The sequence below is a fragment of the Squalius cephalus genome (assembly GCF_949319135.1).
Source record: "Squalius cephalus genome assembly, chromosome: 16".
NCBI classification, from domain to species: Eukaryota; Metazoa; Chordata; class Actinopteri; order Cypriniformes; family Leuciscidae; genus Squalius; species Squalius cephalus.
In genome coordinates this window covers 29,478,180-29,494,443 of record NC_137137.1, presented here as the reverse complement: position 1 = coordinate 29,494,443, position 16,264 = coordinate 29,478,180, and the positions used below count along the sequence as shown (strand labels likewise).

The 16,264-nt window shown below is 37.0% G+C and overlaps 2 protein-coding genes across 2 annotated transcripts in view; one reads left to right on the top strand and one right to left on the bottom strand.

Moving 5' to 3' along the window:
* The window catches only part of clcn6 (chloride channel 6), a 526,148-nt gene that overhangs the window by 190,626 nt on the left and 319,258 nt on the right, over nucleotides 1–16,264 (bottom strand). The window lies entirely within an intron of this gene.
* The window catches only part of prdm16 (PR domain containing 16), a 323,538-nt gene that overhangs the window by 72,758 nt on the left and 234,516 nt on the right, over nucleotides 1–16,264 (top strand). Inside the window, exon 3 of the mRNA XM_079896433.1 lies at nucleotides 7,424–7,519. Coding sequence (XP_079752559.1) covers nucleotides 7,447–7,519 — 73 coding nt within the window. The 5' untranslated portion in view covers nucleotides 7,424–7,446. The remainder of the gene's footprint in view (nucleotides 1–7,423; nucleotides 7,520–16,264) is intronic.

Genomic DNA, 16,264 nt, shown 5'->3' with positions numbered 1-16,264 from the left:
TGCAAAATCTTGTATGACGACATCATATGAAAAATTAAGTCCAAGCCTATTGCCCGCTGCACACGCTTCAGCCACTGTTTTGAGCTACATGCTTTTGGCAAGTAAATATTACCCATAAGCTGCTATTTCTCACCACAGAAGAGTATATTTAGGTTAGTGGGTTGCAGATGTTTGACCAGCGTTCATAACACTAAGCAAACTGTAGCACAGGGCCAGATGCATAAGCGATGTTTTATATTTCCAGTTTCTCATGTGGCCTTGCCCAGTTTTAGAAAACAGCATCTGGCCTGCCAGTCTCAGAGTTATGAAATGTAATGCAACCAATAACGGAATGAACACAAACATAACAGAGGATCAGTGGTCTAGCAGAAAGTGGCGGGTCTCCCCCTGTCTGAAGAATGGTTTGTAATGCCATATATCTTACAGTTTGTATAATGTAAGGATAATGTTTGTGATCTCTTAAGTTACTGTCTGTGGTGGTTCCTTCCTTCTTGAACTCTAGATGAGGAGTTTCCTTTGCTGTAAGCAACTTGAGATATCAGTCAAAACATTTTCTGACTGATATCAATTAAAGGTAGGCAATTTTTGGAGAGGCTAGCAATAGCAAGCTAGCTTTGAATAAGATCCCATCCTCCCTTCAGAGCATCTCCAAAGCCACACCTCCTTCAAAACACATGAACATGTACAGCAGGGAGCAAACAAAAGCGTCACGAGAGACGGTGTTAAACTACCTCATGCCTCAAAAGCACACAACATTACAACTTAAAGAGCGCTGACCTGTACAATCTGACTGCTGCAGATTCATTTTGCCGTTGATAGTGTTGCCATTGAAACGCATACATTTGAGTTCCGAACCGCTCCAAGCATAATGTCACAGGCTTCCATCTCTTCCAAATTACAGTAGTTATGGCGTGAATGCAGCATAAGCTCGTTGTTTTGGTTCAGGAGGAACTGTAAAAAGTGGCTGCTGTTTTGGTGCTCAGTGACTGACGTCTGTCTAACTCTGCATGAAACGTGCTGATGATGTGTGATGTCTGCACGAGCAGGGTGTGTGAGGTATGAAAATACATGTATCGACAGACAGGCAGGTAGGACATCATATTCGGACCGAATGCAATGAATGGACGAACATTTTATGGTCCTACACCAGTCCTACACGATGTACATATAAATACATTTAGACCACTTAACTTGGTTATTGCTATCAGGTTGTGAAAAGAATTTCAACCAGCATAACAAAACATGTTTCTGGAACAAATTTGCTGCCTTTAAATAGGTGTGCTGAGAAGTCACATTCAACCCTAGACTCTGTAAACCAATGAAGTCTATAATAACTAGCCAGAGTTATCTGCTCACTTTTACATTTTGTTAACATCCCTCAGCTAACTTTGGCTAATGTTCTGTCAAAGTTATGAACAAACATTCTTCCTGTAGTGTTAATAGAACGTTTGTTCAGTTATCTGGTATTTAGTTATGTTTTCATAATTCATGGAACATATTTTGTCCTGAAACATTTTTAGTTGGACATTTTTTAAACGTTACTTCTTGTTTCAGAATGTTCAGAAAACATTCAAAAGTAACATTCCCATAATGTTTGCAAAATGATCAAATGTAATACTCACACAACGTTTGTATGTTTGTTATCTGAGCTTAACACTTTCTTGGCACAGTACTTTATTTACCCATAATTTATTATGGGTACTCGGTTCTGCAGACAGGAATTTTGAACTAATCATCTGAGCTGCACATGCCATGTGACTAATTAGTCTGGAGCAGCAGGAAGATGACATCAGAACAACAGTGATTGGAACCCAAACTGTGTTAAATCCTTCACTAGGATTGGGCAGTGACGTGAAAAGCATAACACAAAATTATAAATCCATTTCCTGATGTTAAAAGTTGGGGTGTTTTTCCCCCCAGTGTAACACACATTATAAAAATAATAATGTCATTTTCTAGGTGGAACATTTCAAGTAACTCTTCATTCAAGTAAATCAATAATTCAACTTTCACAGCCATCATTTTATTTGACAAACAAGCTGTCAATCTCCATTACAAGGCACATTCTTTTTTACCTAGATGATGCAAGTGAATGCAGTGCAACAATGCCGCTCTCTGCTGTAATGTAATCAGTGGTTAAATGTTTGTTTTATGGCATTTAATGGTCCGTGAGTGAAATAATAATTAAGCTAATGGCTTGTGGGATTTTTAATGGTTAATGTATATGAGGCAACTTTAGTTTGCCATATCAGTGATCAATGTTGCTGCCATCTTATACAAACAAATGACAGAGTTTTGGACCTGTGGGAATAATAAACAGAATTGTTTTGATGACGGAATATAGTGGCTGATTTATTATTAACAGTTTCTACTTTATCAAAAGCTTTTTCATTTTCCATCTAAGTATTACAGGACCCCTAAAGGGACATGGTGATGGAAACAAATGTGAGATGGGAGTAAAACGGACTTTTTTGACTTCTCTCACAAAAGTTTTGCGTTCTCCTGAGAAACTTTTGGTTTCGCTTGCAAAACTTTTGCAAGTAAACGCAAAGTGTCTTGGGGAAACAAACATTTTGCGATCAAATGCAAAGTTTCTCAAGGGAACTAGAGAACGAAAAAGCATTGACATAATTTTTTCTCCCATCTCATATACTTTCCCCCCCGTCAGGGTACTTTTTTCAAGTGATACTAACTCTAAAGTTTAAACATGCTGCTGAAACATTAAGGTTATTCAGAAACTAATATTCAGCATTTTGAAAAAGAAATGTTACTATTAATGTGCTAAAGCTGCAGTGTATACTTTCTATGCCAGTTTTCCATTGGTCGACAAACACATTGCTCCGCCCCCAAACTCAACATTTCTTGACAAAGCTGGTTGAGATGCTCAGTTAATGTTTAAAATGGCACAGCATGCACTCTTAAACAGTTTTAAATGTAGGCGTCTATAATGTTGTTTTTCAGTAGCAAAGCAAATCTGTAATACATGAGGATTTTTGTATCATTGATTCAAGTGAATAAAACTTCTCTGTTCAGTATATTTTCCACAGTAACTTTTCTATTCTTTCTTTAAACACAAAGCTGTTATAACAGGGATACAACTGTTCAGAAATACAGAGAGGTGTAAAAAGGGGAAATAAATCCTCAAATGAGCCTGGTTTAGTTTGGCAGGAGACTGAGGATGTTAAAAGTAAAGCAGAAACATATAAATCTCAGCTCTACTCCCCCTGCTGACCCTCTTGTATAGTACAATTATGGAGTTTTGGGCTTACTTTAAATGGGAAGATTCTAAACCACCACCTCAACCATGCATGCTATATAGGCACAACCCCAGCACGCCATATGTATGTCTTGCCATAAGAAAAAGCCAACCAATGGCACACAAACACCAAAGCAGAAGTCTGGGATTTTAAAATACCATTTCAATCTGGAAAGGTTTAGAATTTTAACATGTTTAAACAAAGAAAAGTCTTGATGTAAAAAAAGAGAACTATTTAAGATCCTGCACTATTTCTAAGTCACTTATCCAAATGAGCAACTTTGTAACATTGACCATATGAAAGGTCTGATTTTCTTGCATCTTTTGTAATGTGCTCAAACCATGATGGATAACATGAATCATCAGGTACTGATCAAACTTGTGGAGTTCATGCCAGCTTCTTTTTTTAAAGCTAAAATGGAACACACGGAATAGTAAGACATTCTGATAATTACTTTTCACAACAACAAAAACATTTACACCCTGGCAATAATTTCACTCGATTTAATGTCAACTTTACACCAACTATTATGCTTATAATTTGAAAAATTATAAAAATAAATAATAAATAAATAAAATGTAATTGTTAGGAAGAATACACTTATGTTGTATTACAAAACACAAAGACTTTTGCTGCTATTGAGGTGGGATACGAATAAAGTTAGGGACAGGTTTGGTGTGGTATGGTTTAAGGAAGGGTAGGAGTAAAAACAATGTATAAACATAATGCATTGTTGTTACTAAATATGTTTTAATAAATGTTTTTATATTAAATTAGACTAGCAGAGAAACATTTTCACTTGTTGTGTCAAAGTATATGTGTATAAAGTAAAGTATATGTAAATAAAGTATTAAGTATATGCGCATGTATAATGTAAAATATATTGTTTGGCAATGTAAATCTTTGTTTATCATGTAAATAACCCTTGTTTGAATTTTGAATCCAATGGATAACACAAAGAGCAACATGTCATTAATTTGAATATCCATTATTTAAGACATATTTAAGATATAATTATAAATATACATTTCTTATCTTTTTTGATTCATTTATAATTGCAAAATCCAATACAGTTAATTGTCATTGGCCATAATTTCAGATCTCTCTTTGCCATCTGTTTGTAATGCTGTATACTCACTATTTGCGTATAGGTAAGGTTGAGTGGGCGTACATTTCCATGGACAGGTCATGAGCAGGTCACAGTGGTTTCTCTGGTTGTAAGGTAGCTTTTTCTTTTTTCGTTTCTCTGCCTGTCTGTTTGAATATTGTGCGTAAATTCCCTGGACTGAGCTACTTGGAAATGAAATGCAAATGTACAGATCTATTAACTAACTTTGTTCCTTGTTTCTGAGGATCAAAGCTCGAAACTCATGTATAGGCTTCATAATGTTTGCGCAAATGGACTGAACGTTTGAAGTGACGGAATAGAAAAGTCCCCAGCACAGCTACTGTCGCACCGATCCAAAAGAGAAGATATTAGCACATTTGTTTTTTGTTTTCACGGAAGAAATACATTTGTTCCCAAGACAAGAACAAATCCTGAAACAGTGCAAACATTGTGGAAAACCTGTTTCAAACCCTAAAACTGTGCCAACCGGTGTGGAAAATCTCATTCTAATGGGTGCATTAACATTGTTTGACTTCAGAAAATCCGGCAGCCCTTAGAAAACCCTATCCTTCACAATGTACGTCCTGCATCTCTGATAGTGATTTTGTTTATTATTGAGCTAATGTGTTGCGTGAATGTCACTTCATGAGTGTTAATGAGGTCTACACCACCCCTTAGGTACCATATGTCATCATGATACTGTTGATTTTGCAATCACGGTTTTCCTATTTTGAAAAGATTAGTGATCAAACATGTGTCCATTAAGATAATCCTAAAAGCTTTTTACACTTAATGCTGTGTTGGTCTCAAAATGTGACCGCAAATGTAATTTTGAAACATTGCACATTGTGAAAGGATCTGTCTTTCAAATTTTTAAAACAGCTGTGAAGCTCAAAGATAAAGCAGATCTTTACATCTTCCATGGTGATTAAGTGATACATTCATGTTCATGGAAATCTATCAAATGTGTCATATTCAATTTGGATTGGCTGGTTTTGTTTTGATTTTTATTCAAATTGGACTACTACTAAAGCGTAATGGGAATGTTTTCTGATTTTAATAGACATACTGTAAACATTACTCAATGTTTTCTCTAAAGAAACTGCTGTTTTAATTCAATTGAGTAGGCAGGATATGTTTTTCAAAAGCCATGTCTGTGAATAGACTAGAAAATGTGTAGTGGTTATGCGTAGACCAAGGATATTCTTTGCAATGTGACAACATATGGTTATATTGCACATACGAGGACTGACGAGGGAAATCTCTGTTACTGGAAACACTTAAAGTAGTGACATAGTCTTTCTGGGAAATGTCTGGACATAAAATGATTTAGCAAAGTTCATTGTTGCCCATCATTGTTGGGAGGGGAAAGAACAGTTTACTTTTCAGTGTCATATGTTACATATGGTGCACATATTACATATTACAGTAATTGATTACAATAGCAGCCAGAACACCAATGCATAATTATATGCAGCTTCACAAAATGATTACATATTAATTACTTGCAGTTCATGTGTATTACGTAGTAATACTTATGTAATTACTCTGTGATGAATACTGTTGTTGGCCACAAAGTAAATTGTTTTTGTAGCTGATTTATATTGTGTTGTCTTGTTGCATACAGCGGGATTTAGTGTTTAAGAACTGCTGCATGAAGACTTAACTGTTTCACTGCAATAAATGTAATTTTATTTAGAAAATCAGATCGGAATATCCTTATGCTGGAACAGAAGGTCTGGAAGGAATCAAAATAAGAGTGGTTTAGCGTTTAGCGCGCTTGTTCCTCATGCAGGACTCACAGGTCTGTTTCCAACAAGTACTCCAATATTATTCAATGAAAATTTTATTTGATCACCTTATTCTCGGCGCAAGTAATGTATTCCTATCTGTGAATATATGAGTGAATAGGATTTCATTTATCAATTATCAATTCAATTAATGACGCATGTGTTGGATGTCATTTAACCCACAGAGGGTGAGAAAAAAAAAAAAAAGGCTATTTTGAAATGGCTCCTAAAGGACACAGACCCATGGGATTATGCATTTCATAGAAGAGCTACACCTCCCCCGAGGCCTCATTAAGTCTCAGAAATACCCAGACACTGTTCACACTCTGTAAATCTGCGTGCCTCACGTCACAGACCCGCTGCAGCCGCTCACCTCCCAGACCTGCCCACTCACCTTTGACACGACAAGACGTTTTTATTGTGCTGCTGCTGAAAAATTGAGTCTTTGTTTTCATGTCGAATTTCACGAGCTTAAACCGGTAACTGTTTTACATCACAGTGCCCATTTTACACATATTACATGTAAATCTCATTAGTTACATTTACACTGAGACACTTACACTTAGTCTTTGATAGTTTTTATTGTTACAATTTTACACATTTTAGAATACTGTGTGAAAACATGAAATAATGCAAACAGAAGTATGTTAAACTAATTACAACTGTCCAATGTTTGAGCTTGTCTGGGATGCTACTGTATATAGAAGTTCCCAAGTATTGCGCTTTTCACAATACACAGTTTCAAAGCATCTTTACAGAAAATCATGATGTATATATCACAATATCTCATAGTTGCATTTAGCGGATCAGAGCTGGGCGATAATGAAGTTTATATTTAGTGACAATATGTATGCTGGTTACTTGTTGACTGATTTCCTTTAATATCTGCTCCAACTTACCCTTTTGGTAATGCTTCATTTTAGTGTTTTTTGTCACACATACTACACATTACTAAAATTACTTACTATAGTATTAACAAGAACTATGTAATTACAAGCAGTAATACAGTGTACAAGCATAAATACATGGCAACCTGAACACCAACACCAACATATGTGACCAAACATTTAAAGCGCATGCAATTAACATATCTAATTTAAAAAAAAAGTATAACCCTTAAAATCTCATTTTGAACCAAAAATATGGGACATATGCATTCCAAATGTATCACACTTCAGACAAGGTGATCATTCTTATAGGAAGTGGAACTTTGGAAGAATGACTATTAGATATTCTTTATTTAATAATGCATGCATGTTTTCTTTCAGTACAGTGCACTGGAGGCGGTGTAATGATGAATTTGGGTTGTCCTGTGTTAAGTCTTGGGAAATCAACCCAGATACACGAGGGACAAGAGTTCTGGGGTAAGTGCTATTTTTCACAGGGCTTTTGGAATCAAGGGATGTTTAAAAAAAAAACAAAAAAAAAAACCTTCAGTAAAAGAGATGCTTCAATATGCATAGAAAATAAAAACATTCCTACCTTTAAATAGTGACTAAATAGCAACACAGAAAATGGTTATCTTCTAATAAGAACCTATGTAAAAAATAATAAGTCAGCACACCGTCACTGCGTACGAAATCCAATACTTCCCTACTATAATAGTATACGAAATACTACGCTAACAGAGTAGTATGTTCAAATAGGGCCAGATTTACTAAACAGGGCAAATTATTGGAGAGCGCAATTTCAAAAAAGCACTGATGGAGATGATCTACTGACGACACGAAAATTAAAGAACACAGACGCAGCCGGATGCCCGGATAATTTCCATAATGACCAACACAATCTACCAAAAGCAGCGCAAATTAGCACCTAGTTTAAGACGTGCTGTTTTGGGCGGTAAATAATGGCGGAAATACCAGTAAATTGACTAGCGCTAACCTTAGTAAAACACCTCTCATGATTCATTTAAATACTCTCCTCCCATAAATATTGTGTCTGAAAAGGAAACTCCTACAAATGCATATCCAATAAGGTCAGCCACAAAACCACATCTTTTCATCGCTAATTTTTCACTGAGTGTCTTTAGTTAATCCTAACAATAGTTTTTTAACGCCAAAAGAGGGTTTGAGCTGACGCAAGCTGTTAGTATATCATTTGAATTACTCAGCATATCATACACTGTAAAAAAAAATATGCAGAAAAAATGGCAGCTGCCTGTCAATGCAAAAAAAGTGCAAATATTTATTATTTTAAATGCTGAATTTCTCTCTCTCTCTCGCTATTCTTTTATGACTGTTCATTAACGCATTACTGTATGTGATGAATCATCTGTCCAGTAAACACACGCTTATAAATATATTTAGTCTCTTTTCATAAATATATTGTGAAGAAAAGTCATCATTTTGAAAGAAAATAGCGTTTTGACCTGATGGCATGACCTTTGTACTTCCCTTTAATATAATGTGGAACTTGAGGAGACAGGTGCTTTTGAGAGTCCTGTCCCACACCGAACTGAGGCAAAAATCACAAAGAAAAGTTGTAAAAGACAGAATGAATGGTCAAGCGAGTAAGGCCTTTTAAAAAGAATAGGAGAAAGTGAAAAAATGGGAAGAGAGCGAGAGAGGGAGAAAGAGGAAAAAACCCTCCCGCGATACACAATGCTCATAGCTGGGGTTAAGTGCTAAGATTTCATCCAGTGGGACTCGGGGTCCACATTTAAGCTTTCCATGGTGCAGGGGCCACCCCAGTCATCTGACATAATCACAATGATGATATACAGGGACATTAGAACAGGGAGCCGCTGACATGCCGAACAATAGCTCCTCACAGCAGGACTGGCCTTTCTGGGCATCCAGGTGCAATCCCAGGCCGGCAAATTCCTCCTCTCCCCCCCTTCGCCTCTTATTGTGTGGCCAGAGATGCTCTTTCAGGAGTGGGATGAAGGGGGAGAAAGAAAGAGATCAGAGGTGGGAAGAGATGAAGAGGGTAATAAGGTAAAAAATTTAAGTTGTAAGGTAGAAGATTGTGAACCGCTCCTCACTAACACGGGTTTCGGTGTAGAAAGAAAAAAAAAAAGTTTGGTTGTCGGAAACACATTAACTGATGCCAAAAAGCGAAGGGGAACAGAACAGAATAGGATCTTCTCCATCAGGTCAGTTGAGCTTTTGAAATGGAGAGAGAAAGAGAAGGAGACTCTGAGAAGGGAGTGGAAGATTCATCTGTCAACAAGAGTTTAGAGCTCTTGGGGGAAAAAAAGCATAGCCCCTGGTCTGGACGCACAGACGCTGCCCTGTGTCTGCTCACTCAAACGTGTGTCCAGCAGGGCTGACCGGGCACAGAGCTGCCCCTATTACCCACAATCCCGCGCTCCCGACAGCCTGGGCCGGCCTCAGATTTGAAAGCTTCAGTGAGCAAATCCTTGACATTGCACACATTAGAGTTTAGCCCTCTCCATGTGTGGTCCATTTGTTGAGTCTTTCTTTCTTTTTTTTTTTTTTAAAGTAAAAATCCTTCTATTAATGGGTTAAGTAGTTACCTTGTCACCAGACACCTAAAATCCTGTTTCAAATGTGAACAATTTTTCCAAAGTTAATTAGTTGCTCGTGAAAAATACATGCATTTGTTGACACTTTTGCAAAAAAAAAAAAAAAAGATTACCTTGCTTGTATGTTTCGTAGCAGTTTCAAAGTGAAATGTCTTGTAAGTGGCACTAAAAGCACATTCAATTCTCTCAAAAACTGATGATAAACTGATAGCGGCAGATTAGTCTATCGCGTATGAAAACGACGCACCACTTACGTTAAACCATATCCGAAACTTAACCAATAGGGTTAACAAAAGCAAACATCAGAGCAAAGCGTATTTGCTGAAGCAAAAAACAAAACCCATTTTACTTTGTTTTGTTGAACCATGTGTCACTGGATTTCGTTGGATAGGATACTAGCCCACATTAGAAATCCATACACATGGTACTGGATATGTAGTCCTAATCCAAACGTTAAAATGTATTAGTTTACAAATCATGCACTATTTTAATATGCCTAATATGTCCCTGTAATCGTAATTTGTGTGAAAAGGAATAAAAGTTGTTGGTGTTATACTGTCTCTAGTGTTCATTTCAGCTGGAAACTGCAGTGAATTGTTTGTACAGGCACATTTTTGGAGTTTTGCGTCGCAAAATGTAAGTAGATGTGCGTTTTTCCAAAGGTTTAGTTTTGAAAGGTGTTGTTGATTAAATTCTGCAGAGATTCACTCTCCCAGCCACCCTTTTGGACAAATCTATCCCCTCGGAAAGAAGACGTGAATAAATTGGATAGAAAAGCTGGCAGGAATGCTGATTAATGGCTGTGGTGTCGTACGCAGAGTGGAGTCTAAATAAAGGTCTGACAGGTTGGCATCATGGCCGAGGTCGGGCCAATCCACATGCCTCCATCTTGGAGAGAAATACATTTTAATTAAAGCAAAGCATAACTCGATCCTGGAAAAGTGGAGAAAAAAAGTAGGCTATTTGCAGAAAGATTTATTCTTTGTTCACACTTCATTTTCCCCCTCACACTCTTTCACTTTTCCTTTTTGCTCTCTCCGTCCCTCCATCTCTCTCACACACTGACTGCTGAGCATCTGCGTTTAACGCTTTGAGCGTATTTTCTATTTTTTAAACATCATGGACTCTGTTTTTGAGCGAAGGCTTTAAGGAAAACGTAACTGCACCGCCAACACTTGTCATATCTCCAGGCTGCATTTGTCACACAGAATAATCATAATAGCCAAGAGAGCATGTTCTTAAAGCCGTAGTTATTATGAGTAAAGCGCTGGAGAGTTCACTGGCTATGTGGTAGGTAGGACATGAGTTGTGGAGTTTTAAGCCATCCAGGGCCGTGTAGATACAACATTCCTCTACGGCTAGCCGAGCTCCCCTCTGAGCCGCGGGTGAACGCCTGCTTAAACTCAGCCTGTGACAGAATGCAAGACATGCACGCAAATTCATTCATATTTTGCGTGCCTTTCCTTTGCTCTATTTGTATATTGCTACTTGAGCATGATGGAAGAAAGAGTGTAAGACATAATGTGAAACATAAACCAAACCAAACTCTTAGTAAATAAAGATTCCGAAAGGGTGTTTTCGCAGTAATGCCATAGATGAACCATTTTTGGTTCCCCAAAGAACCTTTTTAGTGAAGAACTTTTTTTTTTCTTGCTGTGAAGAACATTTTAAACAATCTAAAGAATGTTTTTACACTATAAAGAACCTTTTTGTAAAAAGATTATAATAAAGATTCTTCATGGAACCGTTGGTGCCCATAAACAACCTTTATTTTTAAGAGTGTACATGCAATGTAATATATTCTGTTTCCCTGTATATGCTCCCTGTGATATAAGCCTTTATTTTGTCTTGTCTTGTCTTGTCTTGTTTCACAGACAAGGCTTAAGCCTAGGCCCAGACTAAAACGCATGTTTGAGCTGTTTTAACTGAAAACTGTCACTGTATATATATTGCAATATGAAAGTGCCATTGTTTTGTCTCAAGATGACAAGTTTTATAATGCACATTTATAAAAGTTACTTTAAGGAATAGTTCACTTCAAAATGAAAATTGTCATCACTCACTCACCCTCAAGTTGTTTCAAACATGTATGAATTTCTTTCTTCTGCTGAACACAAATGAAGATATTTTGAAGAATGTCAGTAACCAAAAAGTTGATGGACCCCATTGACTTCCATAGTATTTTTTTCCTACTATTGAAGACAATGGGGTCCATCTGTCTGGTTACCGACATTCTTCAAAATATCTTCCTTTGTGTTCGGCAGAAGACAAGTTTGAAACAACCTGAGGGTGAGCACATGATAACAGAATTTTCATTTCGAAGTGAAATATTCTTTCAAATGTGCTATTTGAACTAAGGCCTAATTCTGGCTTAATCTAAGCTCTATGTGTGAAACCGGGCCTATATTTTTAAATTTCACGCCATGCATTGGCTTAAAATTAGATATCTTATTCAGAAATAAGATTCTGTCCTGGCACTTGTCATTTCTTTTTTTATCTGTATGTTCATTTTTAATCTTGTAAGCTTTATAAGTTATAAGGCTCATTTATACTGTTCGTAAAAAATGTTCATTACTGAAATTAATTGGTTTCCATCTTTATTTTATTCTGAGTGAGGCGGATATGAACTGAACTTGAATCTTACACGTCTTTTGAGAAGTATGAAAAAAAATGGTGAGGTAAAACTTGCAGAATTCATCCCCACACAATTTTCTTTATAAAACAGATTCTTCATAAGTTGCGTCTGGAGTTTGTTTTTGTGTGAGTATCAGTAGTGGCAGTGTGCTGATTCTGGATCAGTGTCGAATGTTCTTTGTGAGTGAGGATTGTTGAGGTAGGATGAAATTTGAAACAATGTAATACACGCCGTACAATGGCCTGGGATGCTGGGGGTGTAGCCCACATGGGAATGACGGGAGAGGAGAAGGAATGCCGAATTGGTAGAGTTGGTGGTGGGACAAACTGAATCACTTATGAGGAACACAGGAGGGCAGTCTTTAGACACTAATAGCAGTCCCACATGAGGAACTACACAGTAAAGCACCTATTTCATTTAAAACACTTAAAAGTCACAATTAAAAATGCATAAATGCCACTGCATTAAATAAAATCTCACACAAATGCCTCTAGCTTTCCTGAGCCATTTTTTGCAATGGCTTTTAATCAATTGTTGTCTCAGTGACTTTCAGTGTCCTAGGCGGGTAACCACAAGTGTAGTTCATCACATGAACCATGATCATGTTTGACAAACAGAAAGAGTCCAAATACTTTTTGTCTTCTTTTTGATCAGTGTATCTATTGCTTTATCAATCTGAAACCAAACAGCTGTCTTTTTGTGATGTTTTGTTTGCTTTCACTAAAATAAATATGACTTGGTTTGATATTTTGTTATCTAATGCAGTGATATTCAGACATGTTTACAGTATGTATGGTGCACAGTGTCCAAACACAACTTCAAAGAATTGCTTCAGATCGTAGCAAATCAAAGCAATACAATACAAAAGCTGATATAAGGCAAAAATGCCGAATGTTCCTGGAAACGGACTATGTTAATGTCTGTGCTCTTTGCTGTTGCATTCTGAAGATGAATTTGTAATTTGAGATATTCAAGCTTCATCACACAGTTTGGAATCAAAACTCCCACTCAGTATTCCAGTTCATTATGTATTGGGAAATGAATTATGATTGCTGAACTCTTTAGTGCATTTCATTTCTTTACAGTTATAGCAGGGACACTTTTCACATCATTGCTTTCAAAGAATATTCCGAAGACTGACATTGTGCATCACAAATTTATTTTCTAATGAATTTAGTACATTTCTTTTTTTTAATCCTGTCATCAATAACTCACACTCATGTTGTTTCAAGCCCGTAAGACTTTCGTTCATCTTCGGAACACAAGCGAAGATAATTTTAATGAAATCTGAGAGATTTCTGTCTCTCCATTGACATATAGGCAACTACCACTTTGACGCTTCAATAAGTTCATGAAGAGATCGCAAAACTAAACCATTTGAATTGAGCAAAATTTTCTGAAGAGACACGATCGCTTTAAATGATCTTTATTCAGAAAGCTCATCCCGAACCTGCCTGTGAGAACAAGCAGTGTGTGAGTTGATGAATGTTTACGTGTGAATAAAAGCCTAAAGTCAGCGATTGTGTCTCTGTGGAAAATGTGGACTAAACTGCTCAATTCACATGGATTCATTTTACGATCTCTTTGACGTTTTTGAAGCGTCAAATCATGCGTAGCTGTCAATGGAGGGACACAAGTTAGATTCGGAACGACATGAGGGCGAGCAATTAATGATATCATTTTTTTATTTTTGGGTGAACTATCCCTTTAATAGGTGCATACATTTGAATGCATTCTAGGGCGTTTTAAATGGATAAGGACATTTTTTTCCATTTACATTCTTGGTATGATCTTAAACTAAAACAAGAGTTGAACTGAGTAAACTGGTTATCTCTGGGTTTTCTTCAGGAAGAGGTTTCATTCTCCTCAAAGCAGTAGAAATCTATCTATCTCTGCTCTTTAGAGGAAGTGAGCGCCGGAGAGTGAGGTGTTTGCATGTGTGTAGTTTGGCCGGAGCAGCAGCTGATTAATCTTGCTGTCACACGCACACTGCCTCAGATCGACTGCCTAATAAAACTCATAAACAGGTAAATAAGCAGCCCAGCTCAAGTCTTAATCCCAGCTGCGCATAAGCAACGAGAGGCAGTCTTCAGCTTAAACGAGGGACAATAAGAGTGATTTACCACTGCGAGAGTGTGTGTTTGAGTCGGTGTGTGTTGGTGTCTTTGTGTGAGTGTGTTCGAGGGCATGTCTCACTGGTATTTGCATTGGTTTGGTATTCTTTGTGTTCGTTACATATTTGTCAACTGTCATGACGTTCCCTCACAAGCTCACGTGCATGGGTTTCTCTGTTGTGAAAGCTCTTTAACGACTGCAAACTGCTTTTTTTTTCTTTTATTCCCCAAACAAAATATGAGAAATGGAGAAAATGTAAGTTCTGCCTACCCAAATAACCACAAGGCCTTCTTCAACAGTACACAATTTCACCATTTTTTTAAATTTATTTATACTACACCTTCACATGCTTGACCTAATAATGTTTTAGCTCCTGTCATGACTCTGGGGCCTCCATGTATGCAAAAGCATAAATGTGTTGATTTTGCTGGGATGTCTGGTGAGGAGATGGTCCTAATCAAAAGGAAACTATGCACAGTCACTCCAGGAAGGGCTGATGAGAAAGAGGAGGGGAACACTGAGAGGTCTTTCACTGAAACCTGCTCTCTTCCATTTATGAGCCACTCAGGCAGTCCCATCTGCAAGTCAAAGTCAACACTCAGCCTGAGCAATGAATTCATTAGGGGGACTTTGATTTTTGGTTAGTGTTTAAATTAATTAATGTTGCCATTCATACGTCAGACATTTAACCAACCCCCTCTGCCAAGCCTTGTTATGTTATAGATAGCCTATAATAAGTGTAGGCTATACATAGGCTATGTGTAGTTTAGTGTGTATCTATAAATAAAAATTAATGGGTTTGGAAGGGTTTCAAGAACATTAATTACTGAGTTGTTTAATTAAACCCGCTGTGCACAGAAAGGCAGCAATTTTACCTCATGAAAAGTAAACTTGGTAACGCTTTATTTTACAGTGTCCTTGTTACATGTACTTACAATAGTTATAACAGAAAAGTATGCATATTTACATGCAACTTACACTCAACCAAACCCTAATCCTACACTAACACTATAGTAAGTGCGTTGTTAATTAATATTACTGAGTAGGCCTACCTAAATCTATAATTACGCTGTAATGAAGGGTTACACTTTATTTTAAGGTGTCATTGTTACAGTGTAATTATACAGAGTAATATTAAGCAACTATATTACTATAGGGTTAGGGTAGGATTAGGATTTGGTTGAGGGTTAGTTATAACAGTAAATTATGCATAATTTACTGTTATTATATACCATAAGTAACAAGGACACTGTAAAAAATAAACTGTTACCCTTTATTCATAAAAGCTCAAATTGTGTAGATGTGTCTCTTATCTTCTGCTAGAGTGGCACATCTGACTTGATATCGCCGATTCATGGCAAAATGTGTTTAATCGATCAAGCTTTGCGAGTTGTGTGAGTGCGCTTAGATTTTCAAACATCATGTGTCCCGTCACGCACCATTGACAGACGCAGTTTATTCCCGAGACTTCTGCTGATGCCCTTCAGCCATTTACCCCGTGTGTACTATTGAGCAAAAACAGAATGTTATTGAACACACAGCTCTTAAATGTAATAAATGATTAATTAACCTTTTCATTTAGCCCTGGTCATCAGAATACCACAGTAAAGGCCCTGGGGGAATATTGAAAATTGTCACATGAAATCGCGGTGGCTCTCGTGGACATCTTTATTTTTTAAAATAAAGATAGACTGCATATTTTAAGTGTGATTTATGTTGATATAATGATAAAAATAAAATAAAACAAGGTAACACGTTATTTTAAGGTAACTAAGGTTACTACATATAATAATTATTATAGTAGCCTAATAACAGTAAATGATCTATTATTAAGTAACTGACCCTAAAACAAAACCCAACCCCAACCGT